This window comes from Pleurodeles waltl, chromosome 12 (genome assembly GCF_031143425.1).
Source record: "Pleurodeles waltl isolate 20211129_DDA chromosome 12, aPleWal1.hap1.20221129, whole genome shotgun sequence".
NCBI classification, from domain to species: domain Eukaryota; kingdom Metazoa; phylum Chordata; class Amphibia; order Caudata; family Salamandridae; genus Pleurodeles; species Pleurodeles waltl.
Genome location: NC_090451.1, coordinates 243,755,985 through 243,772,920, shown reverse-complemented (window position 1 = coordinate 243,772,920; position 16,936 = coordinate 243,755,985). Strand labels below are relative to the sequence as shown.

At 40.8% G+C, this 16,936-nt stretch overlaps 1 protein-coding gene and 1 long non-coding RNA gene across 4 annotated transcripts in view; one reads left to right on the top strand and one right to left on the bottom strand.

Moving 5' to 3' along the window:
- LOC138268111 (uncharacterized) overlaps window positions 1-16,936 on the top strand; it is a 221,970-nt gene that overhangs the window by 93,633 nt on the left and 111,401 nt on the right. The gene's annotated exons all lie outside the window — the stretch shown is intronic.
- The window catches only part of KARS1 (lysyl-tRNA synthetase 1), a 91,760-nt gene continuing 86,287 nt past the window's right edge, over window positions 11,464-16,936 (bottom strand). For both annotated transcript variants that reach the window (XM_069217468.1, XM_069217467.1), the window contains 3 exons: window positions 16,233-16,359; window positions 14,420-14,563; window positions 11,464-11,730 (listed from right to left, as the gene is read on the bottom strand). In XM_069217468.1, coding sequence (XP_069073569.1) covers window positions 11,644-11,730; window positions 14,420-14,563; window positions 16,233-16,359 — 358 coding nt within the window. In that variant the 3' untranslated portion in view covers window positions 11,464-11,643. The remainder of the gene's footprint in view (window positions 11,731-14,419; window positions 14,564-16,232; window positions 16,360-16,936) is intronic.

The following is a 16,936-nucleotide window of genomic DNA, read 5'->3' as shown; positions in this document are numbered from 1 at the left end:
CTTTAGCCTCTGGGGAACCCCTGGACTCAGTGCACACTCTATCTCATTTTGATATAGTATATACAGAGTCAGCTTCCTACAAGCACCAGGAATCCTGATTGCACCTGTGTAGCCTTGGAGACAGAGTCTTGACCCACAAAAGTTGCACCCCAGTCTACTTGACTCAGAAGAGTCATCTGAGTGCAGTTTGGCTGTCCATCACAAAGTTACTGCAAGTTAAAGGGAACCACTGGTTTTGGTGTAACCGGAGACAAACAGTTTTGTGCTGGGCTTCAACCGGACGTCACGGGGGGGGTCGACATATGAGCCAAAGTCACCCACTCTTTTCATAGACCGAGAGGTGGCCACAGGAAGATCCCCAACATTGACTCTGCTTCCTTGAGCATCTTCAGCAACCTGTATCCCTTGCATTGGGACCACTCCATTGATATCTGTGGGGTTCCCCAAGGAACTGGAGGATGCTTAAACTACATGGTAGCTGTTCAGCTGGACCCGATTGGTCACTGTGATTGGCTTCTGGTCAGAGTTGGTCCCCACAAGAGTGCCTTTATAGGTGTTTTCAACTTACTTGTTTCGGCTAGCCCTAAACATTAATTTGTAGTAGATTACAATGATTTATGCTGCAAAGTGAAAAGCTATGAATTGTCTCTTGAAAATACAGATCTCCAGAACGCTGATGGATATTTCTCATTAACGTGTCTATTTAAAGCTAAAAAGCACAACCTATTTTTTTATATAATGGTGTCAAGTTTTTATTGTGCCGAGTTTTGCCTGACTGCTCTGAGCCACAGTTACCCAGGACTGAGTTAAGATTTTTACAAACGATCACGATTGGACCAGATTACATGGTGAGCTCACACAACCATACCATATAGTAAACCATTTTCCTCACACTCCTCTATTAAACAACCATACAGACTAATACATCGCTGAGGCTCATCTAATGTGTCTATGTGGTGATCAGAATGTTGGATAGGTACAATGGGAGCAGAATGTGGGGATGGAATGGTCAGGCAAGGAGGATGTTGCCGGTGGCAGTTGCTGCAGGGCGGTTGCTGGATAATGTTGAGTTGGTGTTGCTCCCTTACGACGAACCTTGTTTTTATTAAATTGAGTTGGACAGAAATTCGTCTCGGTGGCTCGTTGTTTTCTCCACAGTGGCGACAAGCGGGGGAGGAGCCACACCACTTTCAAGTCACATAACAATGTGTCTACTTTGCATTTGGATTCTGCTGACAAACTTCATGAACAAAAACATTTCCCAGAAAGAGAGGAAGGATTGGAGGATCAGTTTGCCACGGTAGTGATCATACTTGTTCAAGGAGTGTGTTTTGGAAGTGCAGGTATGATAATTTTGGGTGTGGAGCTATGCGTGAGCATTTGACACATACAGTGAAGTGCACTTAGCGCATGGAGCTGTGCACGAGATCTTATTGACACATACAGTGAAGTGCATTCTGGGTAAAAACAAGCCCCAATGCCTACATACAAAATGTAAGATTACGTCTTGGCGGCCATCTTTGTTGTTTGGGAGGATTCCTTTTTACAGCTTTGGTTGTACAGCAATCCATAAGGATATTCACCCCGACTTTCCTTTCTATCCTGCGTTGCGCGTTTGGTGACACGCACATCTTTAATTACAGAAGGATCAGTAATCGTCTGTTGGGTTGTATGGCAATCAATACAACCATTTACTTTGACTCTGCTCGTTCAGTGACACGCACACCCAAAACCCTGAAAATAATTATGTTAAGGGGTGACACGCACTGGCCACATGCATATACTTGGGGCAGTGGAGATTGTGGCTACACGTGGAATTTTATTGATTTACCTCTTATAGTGGGATAGATATGTCTAGCATTCAACCACCACCTTTCTTTTTAGCTGAGCATGGAGACCCACCATTTCCATGGGAATTGTGGTTGGATTTGTTTGAGGCATATGTGGAAGTATTAGAGGATGGGGAATGTACACAGGAAAGACATTTGTCCTTACTAAAGCACAGACTAGGTGCAATAGGTCCTAGAGAATTAAAGAATCTGCCGAGGTTAGACAACGTTAATGAGAAAGATGTTTATAAATGTGCTCTCAAACAGTTACAAGAAAGGTATGGTAGGAAAATCAATGTAGTCACTTAAAGATATAGGTTTTACTCAAGGGGGGCAAAAAGATGATGAATCAATTGAACTGTATACGGCAGTGTTGAGGGGACTTACTGTAACATGTGCGTTCAAAAACATGACATATGACCAAGTATTAAGGGACCAGCTATTGATTAGAATTAAATCAAAACAAATTCAAGAGAAACTATGGTCTTTCGGTAAATTATCTTTAAAAAATAAGATAATAGTGGCTAGAGGTATTGAGAATACTGAGAGATGTATACAGGCACTGAGGAATTAAAATAAAGACAATGGTACTGTATGTGCTGTAGGGAGTGAAGAGTGGTAAGGAAAAAAGAATCTTGCGGTTGGTAAAACTAGAGGGCTACTGTGTTTTCGATGCAGTTCTAATACACATCTAGCTAATTCTAAGTTGTGCCCTGCCATTGGAAAGACATGCAATGTGTGTAAGACGAAAGGACATTTTTCACGTGTGTGGAAAAAAAAAAGTACATTGTATCATGGAGGATCCGAACAATGAGGAGCTTGAGTATGGAATGCGTGATATGGTATTAAATGTGCAGAGCGAGAACAGCAAAGCAAAGAATGTCCAATTGCCTAAGTGTACATTAAGCATAGATGAAATACAGGTCGAAGCTATGGTGGACTCTTGTGTGTGGTACACGATAATGGGGAGAAAGTTGTTTGACAAATTAGGGCCTGGTAGATTGATAGAGAATACTAATTCAAGCCCATGTAGTTATTCTGGTCATACAATTTCTATTGTGCAAGGTGAAATTGGATTTGCTGGAAACATATTTAGGAAATGTGCTTATAGCAGAAAAAGGAGCTATGATTTTCGGTTGGCCAGACATGACTGAACTCGGAGTGAAAGTTGACCCTAAAGCTGACCCACCAGTGTATGCAGTGGGTGAGGGCAATATTAAAAGTACAAATTATACATATTCTGCCTTTAGGGAGGAATTTCTGAAAGTTTTTAGCAGCAAGTTAGGAACCTTGAAAAAAATTTAAACACTCTTAAAAGAGAATGCTATACCTGTGAGGCAAAAGTTAATAAATGTTCAGTAGAATTACAGAGGGGAAACTAAAATAAATTGTGTGTGATTTCTGTGTAAGGGACGTTATAGAACCAATTGAAATTTCTGATTGGATATCTCCAATTGTAATTTCCTTGAAATCCAATGCCAATCTAAGACTTTGTGTAGACTTGCGTTCTTTAAATAATGCTATTTGGGTTGATGCCTTCCCGATACCAAATTTGCAAGATTTAATGTCATCCATTGGTGATGCAAAAATGTTTCTTGACAATTGATTTAGATAGTGCTGATCATCAAATTCCGCTGGATCTGACCTATAAGCACTGCACAGCCTTCATAACACCTGAAGGTTTCTTCCAGTACAAAAAGATACCATTTGGTTTAGCCAGTGCACCCACTGTGTTCCAAAGGGAATTATCTAGAGTATTTTCAAATATAACTTGTGCAAACGTTTTTCAGGATGACGTATTGGTATTTGGAAAGGATAAAAAGGAACATGATTGCATAGTGAGGGAAGTTCTACGAGCACTTATGGACACTGCATTAACTGAAAGAACAAAAATGCAAATTTGGAATACATGTGGAACATTTGGGTCATATAATTTTAGAGGACTGACAGAGACCGTGAATAATTTGCAGCACTTAAAAAATAAATTGTAAATGCATCATACCTAAGATCATTTGATGAAGATGCAAATTGTATCATTTCCGTGGGTATGGCATTGGTGCTGTCTTATCTCAAAAAAGAAATGGGAACGAGTGGGTGGTCGCATATGCATCCTGTACTTTAACAAAAGCAGAGAGGAACTACTCTGTTATTGAAAGGGAATTACTAGCTGCGACTTGGGCTGTGCAACTTTTTAGGATGTATGTCTGGGGTCACAAATTTAAGATATGCACAGACCACAAACCCTTGGTAAATATCTGGAGTCCTAGAGGTGGGAGAAATCTTACCCCCCGGTTAGCGAGACTCGCCTCAAAACTGCAAATTTACCATTATGAGATTACGCACTTGCCAGGGAAAGAATCAGGTGACGGATGGATTGTCACGATTTCCTTTGACTAATGGGAATTGCGAGGAAGTAGATGCTAAAGTGTGATGTGGCAATAACGCATGACGATGTAGTATTTATTGAAGATCATGGGATGGAATTAGAGTTTTCCGAGAATAAGTGGATCAAGGAAATGCAAAAAGATGGAATCTTAGCCAAGGTAAAGGAATTTCTTAAGAAGGGTGGCCATTTGAGCAGCAGCTTCAAGGGGAAAGTAGTACATTTTGGAAGATCAGGGATGAGTTATCCATATGTAATAACAGTATTGAGGGGCGATAAAGTAGTACCTCCTTATGGCATATGTGAACTTATTGTCAAGGTTAGGACATGAAGGGCATGGTGGTATAGCAAGTACCAGAAGGAAAATTAAGGAAAGCTTTTGGTGGCCAGGTGCGGGTAGTATGGTGGATAGTTGGGTGAGGGAATGCAATGCATGCAAGGCGAGTGACAAGTCTGTCAAGCCAATGGCAGTACCTCTGCAGATGGCCGAATTCCCTGAAAGAGCTTGGTAGAAGGAAGCGATTGATTTTATGGGGCCTTTCACCACCTTACCATCCAGAGAGGTGTATGTCATTGTCCTTATTGATTATTATTCTAAGTGTCCATAAGTTCGCTTGGTTGGCAGTGTGACCACGGATGTGGTCATCGACTTTTTAGAGGAGGTGTTTTCCAGGGAACGGATTCCTGAGACTCTAGTAACGGATAATGGTGCGCAGCTCGCATCTAGTAAGATGAAATTGTTCTTGAAAAATTATGGTGTGAATCACCTAAATGTGTCATTATATCACCCAGAGGGAAATATTCAAGTCGAGAGGTTCAATAGGGTAGTTAAGAAAGCTATACAGTTGGCTCTGAAGTCTAACCTGTCATGGAAGAAGGCTCTTCAGAGTATGTTACTATCTTATAGAATTACGCCCCATTCGGTGACAGTGAAAACCCCATTTGAGTTATTAAGGGGGAAGGAAACCGCCTTCCAAGTTAGCTCCATGGTGGTTAAAGAATAAAAATAAAAAAATAAAAAAAAAGCTGGAGTTGACCAACAGTGATAATCTAATTAGGGAACGTGTGCTAAAACACCAAGGTCATGTGCTGAGTAGAGTCAACGGAAGGAGAACCATGCCTAAACTTGTTGCAGGGCAGTATGTACATGTGAGGAACCCTGGTTTCATATAAAAAGGGGCAGCCCGTTGGTCAAGTCCTATTAAAATAGTGACGGTATTTGATGGAGCTGTCAAGCTTGAGGATGGTAAGATACGTAATCTGCCACATGTGAGTGTGTGTGAAGGAGTCAACATGCGTGAAAATGGCGATGAAATGTAGGGGCATTTGCTTGGAAGTGATTCTGAGTTGCAACTAGTTGTGAGCCCGGATATTCATTTTGAGATATGTGCTGACTCTGGTCATAATGCAAACAAGTGTGTTTCAACCACCAATGGTATACCTCTTTGACGAAGTCAAAGGGGAAAGAGATTACCTGGGCATCTCCAAGACTGGCATGGGATGTTGAGCAATAGCAATGTAATGTGAATATTCTTAATCTGGTTAGATGAAGAAATGTAGCTCCTGCAAAGTGCAAATTGGTATATCGCTATGTAAGGTAACATTAGTAATTGTTTGAGTTTTTTTTGTTTTTTTTGGGGGGGGGGGTGATCACGATGTTCGATAGCTACAATGGGAGTGGAATGTGGGGATGGAATGGTCAGATAAGGAGACTGTTGTGGGCGCAGTTGCTGTGGGATGGTTGCTGGAGGATGTCTAGTTGGCATTGCTCCCTCACGACCAACCTGGTTTTTATTAAATTGAGCTGGAAACTAATTAGTCTTGGTGGCATGTTCTTTTCTCCACAGTCTACATCTAGGCAACCATCACTTATGCCAAACCTTGCCATTCTTTAAGAATGCAGAACTGCTCTGTAGCATTTCCACCTTTAAAGGTACAGAAAACCTGCATTTGTGCTCACCTATTGCTTTTTAATCCTCACCCACTGTCTTACTTCTAGATCAGCTCTCAACTCTAACATCATACCTACCCCTCGGTACACCTGTTGGGACTTTACAATATTCCCTCTTACTTCTGGTGACCAGTCACCTGCCTTGATCTGGGCAATAACCCCAGATGACCCTTAGTAAATGTCATTAGGTTTATAAGTACAAGTGGGCTAAAACCAGTGATACCACTAGGTGGAATCCTGTACACCCATATCACTTTCTGTACCTTCACTTCCCAATTCATTGTATTATTTTTGCTAACTGTATCACTCCTTTGACCACACTCCTGCACAGAACAGAAGTGGTCCAATGCATTATTTAATATCTTTTCAAGACTTTTTGCACACAATCTGACGCAAATTGTGGTCCATTGCCATCCAACAATACACTTGGGCAGTTCTTTCTTTAAAAAAAAAAAAAGTCCATTAACTTGGTCACAGCTTCAGGGTCCACCCTCCTTACCACTCCCACCTCTGCCCATTTAGAAAAGAATTGTCAACCATCAATATTAGATATTTCACAGCTTCATCCTCGAGTATGGGTCCCATAAAATCAATTATCACTCTTTCCCAAGGTGTGCCGAGACCCATTATAGGACAAAGTGGTAGTCTGAACATTACTTTTTGGAATTTTTACATTCTATTTCCATTTTCTCTACTTTATCCAATCCTGGCAACCTGTACATGTCCTTTAATCTTTTGTCATAACTACCCCAAGTTGTCCCTCTGGACCGACTCCCAAAATCATCTTTCTCTGGTGGCACTAAACAGTCTCTTCTCATCAACATTCTTTCTCACATACAGCTCTTCATTGACCTCCCAAATCACAAGTAATTCTTTTATCACAATTCTCCATCCCCAGTTAACTAGCACTCACCACTTTGTCTCAAGTTCCATCCATCCAAATGTCACCCCATTCATCTTTAGGTAATCCTTAATGGGCTCTGACATGAGACTCAAAAATCAGCTTAGATTTTGTTTCTCAAGTATACAAAAGAGTGATGGATGGAATGCATGAATTAATCTCAGCCACCGGTAATTATTCAAGGCCGCATCCCAATCAGTCACTATCTTGCACACCAGCCACCTTAATTTGGACCCAGCTATATGCAAATCAGTCTTGACCCTGCTCAAATGGGAACAGTCCAGGCCAAACTGCCAAACCAGGTCCTCCCTGAAGCAGAACACGAGCAACTCAGGACCGGTTTTGCCTTTTTTACGGGCTCATCAGCCAAGTATAGCTTGGTTTGAGGGAAATCAGTGTGCACAGGACCCACATCTGGGCTTACCGGTCCCACTCAGAGCGACATACTCAAATATACAAAAAGTGATGGATGGAATGCTTTTATTGATCTCAGCTACTGGTAATTACTCGGGCCGCATCACAGTCAATTGTTATTTTGCACACCATATCACTTCAGTTTGTACCCAGTTATATGCAAATCCGATATCAGCTGCTGTTTGATGTTTCAGAAATATTTTATCAAGATTAATTCGTACATAATCTTATATCTAATTGAGTCCTTTCGAGCTTCATATAATTTGGCTTTAGTACCAATTTTACCCTCATGAGACTTCATTGTTCTTTTGGCCTGTGAGCTTCCCGATTTCAATGCTCTTAATATCATGATTCATAGCTGTGCCAGTCTGGAATTGAATCATCCATCCTCTTTTATAGAGAAGTTTCCCAAACGTGGGTTTTAATTAAATCGCTGTTGAAAAGCCCTACACCTTTTTTTCCCCCATCACACGTAGAAATCATTAATGGTAGCCATTGGGGAATGTCTTGGTTAAAATGTATTGGAACGTATGATGAGGAAAAGGACGAAAGCCGGCCTTAACCTGTCTTACGTACCATATCACCCTACCTGCCATAGCCTATTCATATGGGCCAAAAGTATATGCAATTTCCCAGGAGACAATTCAAATCCTTTTCATAGCCAAGTCACTCCGACAGTAATCGGATTTCTTTTGATGACTTATATTCCTTCTTACTTGCTTAACTAACAGACCATCATAACGCAAAAATGTTTGTTTTTTCAGATGACCTTTTGGTACAGTTAGTCTTTGCATCCATTAAATATAGAGACTAGTTCATCTTGAAAGGCCCTCTAACATTCTAGTGACTGATAAAAAGTATCCATCACGTTTGCAGATAGGTGCATGTCTAAGTACTATGTTCCCCCAAACGAGGAGAAAACATTTTGGGGTGCCCCAATTTCACTTCACTTCACTCTTCCTGAGGTTTAGTTTTAAAAGCCTGAAACTGCCGGACAGTCACCTGTGACTTGACAATTAACTCATCACTTTCTCCTCAGCAACCTTGATGTGATCTGCAAGCATTCTTGAGCCCAACATTTTAAAACTCAATATTGGATTCCTCCCCATGCTATTTCCAAAAAGCTTAGAGAGATATCGAGAAACAGGGCCCTCTGTGAATTCTCTTTATAGTGGAGATTGCTGGTATCTACTGATGCTAAAGTTAATTTCCACTGTAGGAGACATACATTACAAGATTTATGGATTTTGCAAAGTTTAGGATTACAGATGCATACTTGCTTTGCTCTGCATTTTGTCGCTGTGCCTCTTGCATGGTGTGGGAGGCTCCTACATTCTCAGTGTTCGTGGCAGCTGCTGTCCTACAATCTGTGACTCAAGATCTCCAGGACAAACAGTTGGAACTTAAGAGCCCACCCTCCCTTTCTTTTTGCTCCCATATTTCCATCCACTCACTCACCAAAGCTGGATAGAAATGCTACAGTGGTAGCTATGTGGTGCAGTGGTGAGACACAAGTCTATATTTTATTCCCAAAGTCAACCAGTAATTCTAGTGCCCTCAGTCACAAGAAGCATCTGAGTACTGATGCACTCATCACAGCCACCAATGACATTTGAATCACCCTGTACTGAGAAAGAACAGTGGGCCCTCATCCTGCTCGGCCTCTCCACAGCCTACCACACGGTCTTCCATAACACTTGCATCAGAATATGCCACTGGTTTGTCATACAAGGATGCGCTCTCAAATGGATGTTACTTTCTCCCAGAAAGAACTTCGGGGTCAGGCTGCCACCCTTCACATCAGAGACCAAGAAATTGATATGTGGAGTCCCATAGGGATCATCCCTCAGCCCCACCCTTTTCAACATATACATGACACCACCAATCAACATCATCCAATCACAAGACATTGTCATCTCCTACGCTGATGACACCCAATGCATGCTCTCCCTGACAGACAAAACAACCACTGCCAGAACCAACTTCACCAACTGCATGACCATGGTAGCAGTCTAAATGTGAACCAACTGCCTACAGCTCAACTTTGACAAGATGGAAGTACTTTGGCAACAGGACCTCCCCATGGGACTCCAAATGCTGGCCTCAACACTTCAGAGCCTCCTCCTCACTTCTTACATTCCACAAGAAGCTGAAGACCTGGCTCTTCGTATAATCACCTTAGGGAGCACAACACTCACACCGGCCCAAGCGCCTGGATACACTCACAGGTAATTAATGTGCTATATAAATCAATATGACATAACATGGGAAGAATCTATTGAGTAATTCTTTAAATTTAGTGGATTGGCTTCAGGGAGGCATATGAAGGTGTACGAGGTATTCATAATAAAGGGTGTTATGGCAAGTCTTTGACCTGTAGAAGAACGAGAAGTTCCACATCACCCACCCTCATGACCCTTTTTAGAGCCACATACAGTTCCCCACCAAATATAATTAGAAACTCCCACAACATTAGCATATAAAACCAGATATGGTGTAGTCTGTGAATTCATAGCCAAAGCTCTCCCCAAAAAGAGTTTACTACACAAACTTTTTGCTGCATTTGGGTCACTCCCTTCCCCTCCTTTCCAAAAATGAATAAAACCTGGGCTCAAGGTGGAACTGAGATGGCCTCGCATAGGATTAAGTCTCCCTGATGGAGTCCAATTTTAATCCTTCAAATGCATCTAACAAAAGTAATTAGGAGACAAAGCACTGATAAATTATTATTGAATTAGACATCCATATTCAAAAGCTTGAGTAGCCAAGCAGGGTGGACTAGGAGTCCACTGTAGGAAGCAATGGCGAACCTGAAAGTTTCAAAGACTTCAGATTCTTTCTGAAGTCAATATCATGATGTAGGCTGTTTGTAAAAAGGCAGGAAGTTCTCCCTAATGCATAAATAACAAACAGGGGAGTGCCCTTCCTCCACTATTTTCACAAAAGGGGCTTTAAAGTGTGCTGGTTTATCCTTTTAAAATTGCTCAGCCCAACACTGAAAAGAGAGCGCATTTCTCCTGCCTTATCAAATCAGTTTACCTCCCACTCTCAGTAATACACTTTATGTCATAAAAAGTAGTTTAAGAAAAACGTTTCTGTACTGGGGTGTGATTGACAAAGCTAAGTTGAGCCATTTTTATTGCATTAAAACAAGTTAAAAACACTAACAACTTCCAAGGAGTACGGTTTTACAAGCAGCAGCCAAACAATGTTAAAATGGCTTTAATCTCCTCGGACCAACACTAAACCCCACAGAAATGTATCATCTTTAAAGAGAAATATTTGATTGTCCTCTAGGATGCTCAAGAAAATAATTTGACATAAAAACATCTGCATGGAACAGTAATTGAGCCTTTCATCCTGAAGCACGAATGGTTACCTGCTATTATAGTATTACATATAAAAATGTGGGGGCAGCCCTTAAAAGGATATCAAATCCAGCCTTTCAGTCCAAGTGGGACAACTGGATTGAGAAAGCTGCAAGTTCGGGTTACTACTATGATACTGTACTTGTCTCTCACAAAGGACAGGCAAGGTGTGTATTAGATCTCCTTGTAGGCACTGTAAACCTCTTGATAAATGCCCCTTGTTGGAAGAAAGGCAGAAAACGGGACACTGTGTGACTAACAGATGTACACAGTTGAATAATCCTTGGCCTGCATATCAGAGTATAGACAGATTGACTTCATCATCATCTTGGGGCAACAAAAAAAAAAAAAAATAGGCTCCGCTAAAGCAAAACTTCACAGCTGTCATCTTTGATTATCCCTAGAGGCAAGGCAACAATTGAAGAAGCAATGATCTCGTAGCTTCCTAACGAAACTTTGGAAAGGCTAATCTTAGATGGTAATGAATTTCTACATTGAAGTGAAAATGGCTGTAAGTTCCAGGGCGCTCTATTATATTTCCTACTTCATACGATCTGCATTCATACATACACTTGGAGTCAACTTGGCCTACAACATGCTCAATAAAGTTGCCCAGAAAAGATTCATATAATTTATTTGTTGATCACAAGTATAAAGAATAGACAACATTTCCCATCACAGTGTAGGTACCAATACACTGAAATGACAAAGCAGCAAAGAAGTGCATATCCTTTTCTTCAGACGGGACCGATTTAAAAAGAGTCGTGATGCCAGGCAGAGAATCATGTAATAAGTCTTCATACAGAGGTGCCTTCAGGGACTGTGTCTGGCGCTGCCTCTTTTTTATTATCTTCCGGTTTCATGGCTGGAAACAGTAGCACTTCCTAGAAAAGAGAAATGAAGACAGTGATGCTTAGTCCCAAGCATGTTTGAAATAAACACATTGAACAAGCAAAATTCAATAATATTCCTTGAAGTTCCTTAAAGTCCACCTCAGATCACCACGAGCAAGTGGTGACTTTAGGTGGGACCAGAAGTGTCTTACTGCAAACCTCGTTTGCTTGAAATAAGCCGGGGCTGATAGTGGTGTCAAAGTGTGAGTTTTTGATGCCTACAACACACAACACATCTCCTTCACATGTTACAAATTGAGTAAAGTGACCAATTTCAACCACTTCTCTGCTTGTTTAACTCCACAGATCCACAATGGACATGAATCATTGCTTTGAGGGTAAGAAAATGGAGGACATGAACAGGATTATCCCCAATCCCTTCTCCTCAGGTATACCTCCACAACAAGAGGATAAAATAGTGTCTGCCTCTGGTTGGAAAAGGCCAGTGGGAGAGACTGTGTGATCTCGGAGAAGGAAAACACAGGAAAGATTGAAATACATCAGCAAAGTAAATCTGTCCATTAAGTCCTAAACCAGTGGTTCCCAACCTCTTGACTTCTGTGGATCCCCATTTTATCATGTCTGGAACAAGGGGAGCCCTACTAAATCATTATTGAAATCCGGGGACCCTCCCCACTGAGTCATTACTGAAAGCTGGGGACCTAATATTGTAATATTATTTAATTTTCTGAGCAATTGCGGACCCCCCTGAGGAGGCTTCGCGGACCTCCAGGGGTCCCCAACCACAGGTTGGGAACTACTGTCTTAAACCATCAGTAATGCAAAGTTCAGTTATTAGTGAAACAACTGAGGCCTGCATCATCTAATGTGCAGGGCATAAAGAAAAAAAATAGAAATTACACAGAATGCAGTTTAAGAATGTATTTCTGCGTCTTATCTGAAGAATCAAATAAATTGTTCTGTATTGAGGGATGGAAATAATACAGCTATGACTTAAAATCAATGTAAATATTTAAGACTGTGGCAGCTACAGACCAGTTAGTGACTTAGGTTTCAAACTACATTTTAAATTTGATTAATAAGGAATATATGAAAAGTATTATTTATTTACATTATGTAATTTCAACGTATTGGCTTATGGGTCTTACCACAATAGCTTGCTGAGTTTGTTGGAGATAGTACTCACATTACTGATGTTACTTGCTGTCATTTGTGGTATAAAGAAGTGCAAGTTGGGGAGGACATGCTTGCAAATAACAGGCAAATGCAAGTATTGTTTAGGTTTTCACTGTAACCATTAGGTATCATCTGATGTTTCCAGGAAATTATTAAAGTTTCTTACTACATTGAGTTTCATCTCAAAAGAAAAGCAGACAGCCCTTAAACGTTTTTTGCACTAAGAAAAACACATAAGAAACGGCCCTTTTAATAAACATTGTTTGAGGGTGTAAGTGCTGGAGCAGCATGTAACAACTATGCATCTCTGTATTTCAGAATATTAGCATTGTCTGGCTTACAAAGTGACATGGTAAACTAGGACAAAATGCTGGATGCATGACATTCAATTATGACAATGTGAATGAGACTGAATTCGTGCTTCTATTCCTTTCACTAGTCTTACTCTTGCCTGCCCAGATTGCACTCCTCACTCATGCACAATTTAAGGGTTATATTTCACAAAGGGTCTTTCATGCCACATCACAATGCACTAGTTAAAGCTTTGTAGTTCTACCTTCACAGAGTTGCTTGGAGCCTTTGCAATAAACTAGGCATAGTTACCCTACCGAGGGATCCTGTCATTTACCACTGTCGAAATGCAGTAACTTCTCCTAGACAAAATGGTCAGAGCAACCTTCAGCAAGGTCAAACATTTGCTAATAGATTCGTGGTTGAAGTGAAGAATGGAGACCAGAAGATTTATTTCAGACTCTCAATCCACCCCAGGATGTTTTTTTAATTTGTTAAACTGCTGTACTAAACCTTGCTCAGGCTTAGCAGCTTGCCAAATGTTACAAAAACAGCTCTTACAGGGCACATCATGTCCTCCAACACATACACCTGAACACTTTTAGCGATGTTTGATTACTCTGGAACAACCTAATAGTTATTTGCTTGGATTTCAGTAACGTGTTTTAGGCTTGCATACACGATACTGTTGTATAGATCATAAAACAGCAATTAGGTGGTGTGTGATATGTAAGGCATTCTCGCCTCAGGGCTACAGGTAAAAAGACCTTTGTTCTTAAACTACAACAAGGCTGCTGCATCTTCCAGTCACAGAGTAGCCTCGGTTGAGAAGGCAATAAGAGGCAGAAAAGGCTTACATTTTGTGTCCCCCTCCCGCCACAACAGCACAGGTTAGATGTTAAAAACGCCAAAGAAGACACAGAGCACCTCCGTTGTGCTTGATTGATTATAAATCACACTGGAGGAGAAATACAGGGTAGTCCGGAAAGTGTAAAAGAACAGGCCATTCTCTGGTTGTTTCCTGATCCCCAAGTGCCCTACAAGTTCCACACAGCAGCATGGTGAATAATTACAAATTGTTTAACATACTAGAACAAAAGTAGCAAGCCAAAGCTCTTTTGGAAATCTAGACAGCCTCAGCCAAACTGGAATGCCTTTAAGTAACAAATTGCTGTATTCTTGGGTCTCTTCTGTGGGACAGTTTTACAATTCAGTTACTCTAGCAATGCAGTTCTGCAAACCTGGAATTTACCTTGATATTGTTCGAGTCCGTGAGGAACATGGCAAGCCGATCAAGGCCCATTCCCCAGCCAGCCGTAGGTGGCAACCCATACTCCAAAGCAGTGCAGAAATTTTCATCAATGAACATGGCCTCATCATCACCAGCAGCTTTAGCCTAAATGAGGAAAGGTTTTAACACACAAACACTGAGTATAAACAATCTTAATTGTGTCCGGCCATTTATGAAAGACACACGGAGTGCACAGAGGGATGATGGGAAAATGTTTAGGCCCGTTACTGGACTCCAATAATAGGGGTGCAACTTGTGGCTCTTCTAGATGGGGTTGAAAAGCAACTCAAACATTTTGGGCACACTGTAAGCATGACAAGTGAGGTAGGCCCACAATTCCTCACAGCACGCTTGTCCTATTTAGGATGTAATTTTTGCCACTGGGTATGGAACCACAATTGAATTGTTTATCAGTGCTTTCAGTACCCTCTACTCCCTCTTTCACATCGAATTAAATGACTGTTCCTGACATCTGCTCTTAGCACACACGACTGTGCATTTGATATGTTCTGTCAATGAAACATTGACTGCGTGCCACATTCTGCCTCTCATAATTGCTAAACTGACTTGGCTAGTGGATTAATTGTACATATACTGCCAGGCTGTGCCATATCCAACTGATGCACTCACGGAGTATTGTACATAACAAAGCATAAAACCCAACTACATAGAGTTCTAAATCAAATCATTCTAAAAATAACTGAAAGCAGGATACCTCGAGTAAGAGTTTACATTTTTAAATTAACTAGATCTGCAATTCGGTTTATGTAAAACGTAGTGCACATCCCATTACAGGAACACGAGCATATACTAATTCTTCAAGAGTGAGAAGAATGCAGGCGGTAGGCAGGAAAAAAAACTGGCTATGTGATACATTATGTGGGTAGAAACAATGTAAATTGAGTTGGAGGTGCAGGCATGGATAGTTGTAGATTTAAAAAAAACTCTCCTTTTGCAGTAAGAAATTTTGATTTTGATCCAAAGAAAGTGGGGGCTATAAGGGTCATGTATGGCTCTCCCATGTTGTGACCATTTTGGTATGTTTGTTCATCTTTTTTCTATCTACTTATTTCTTGTGATCAAACAGCAACACACATCAGACACAAATGACAGCCTTTACTGTTCTGTATCTCAGGGCACCCAATTTGAGAACACTTTATGGTGCTCTGGAAATTATCGTTAGAGCTAAACAAATGAGAACAGAAACAAAAAGGTGTAAGTTATAACTAGACAGATCCAATTATAAATATCCTGTAATTAGATTATATTTCTATTAGATCGTTAAAGTGTTTCTGCTATGAATATTATCCTTCAAGTTTTGTGAGAGGTGTCTATACACACTGCTTGCAAGCTTATGTATTTGACAAAACACAATCAGTACTTTTCCCCTCAAAAGAGAAAAAATGTCTGCTATGCATAGTACCTCTCAAATATTAGTGCAATGAAGCAACCGAGTTCTCCACTCAGTTTTACTGCTTACTGTACTAAAGATTACACTTCTGTGGAACTACTTTATGTTGAGGATAACATCGTCTTTGCCAAGATATTTACTTTGTGCTTCATATCTATCAGATGATAAACTGGCTACATTCAACATTGTTCACATCTCTACATGGCACATACAGTGAGTTACATCGGTATATTGGGTCTGCTATTTGAAGCCATAATGTGGCTCCAAATACATGGAATATAATTTCTAACAGTGAAAGAGGTTTCTATAGCTATGACACTTGTCTACACAGATTTGCTGGTCTTAAATAATACGCTCATTTACCTTTGCCTGATCCTCAAACAGCTCTCTCTGTCGGATGGGATCATTCAGCTCAGTGTAAGCATTGCACACTTCCTTCTTCATTACAAAAAGCTCAAACCTCTCCGTCAGTCCCTTCTTTGAACGATGCCTGAGGAAATCAGGAGGGGAAGCCAGTTAAATAGTAATCGAGCTCTAGATAACCACATGGAAATACAAGGGATGCTTAACATGAATTCTCAACCAAACAATAGGGAGCAAAACATAAACCAAGCACTGCTGCAAGTGAATACTGCGGCCTGGAGAGTGGGAGAAGTAGGGTTCAGCCGCCACTGAGAACATTCTGCGGGCCTTAAGACAGCATGTATATAAGTATGCTACTTACTTTCTCTTTCCTCACTGTAAGAGTCCGACATGACAGGGCAAAGAAACAGTTGTTATGTAATATACATTTATATACATTGCCCCAGCAGGTTCTGAAAGTGAACAGTGGACAGGCAGTGTGGGGAAGCAATGTGTGTCTGATGTAAAAACAAAACTGGAAAGATGTAGTTCGCCCCCTTACTCAAATTAAAACGAAATCAACGAGCAGATAAAATCCAGAAAGAATCCCTGGGAGCCAATAAGAGGCACAAATACATCGAATCAGTAAAGAATGTTAATCTGTGGTGTGATCAGGTCACCATTCAGTAGCGAGACTCTGATTAAGTGAACTTTAAGCATGTATT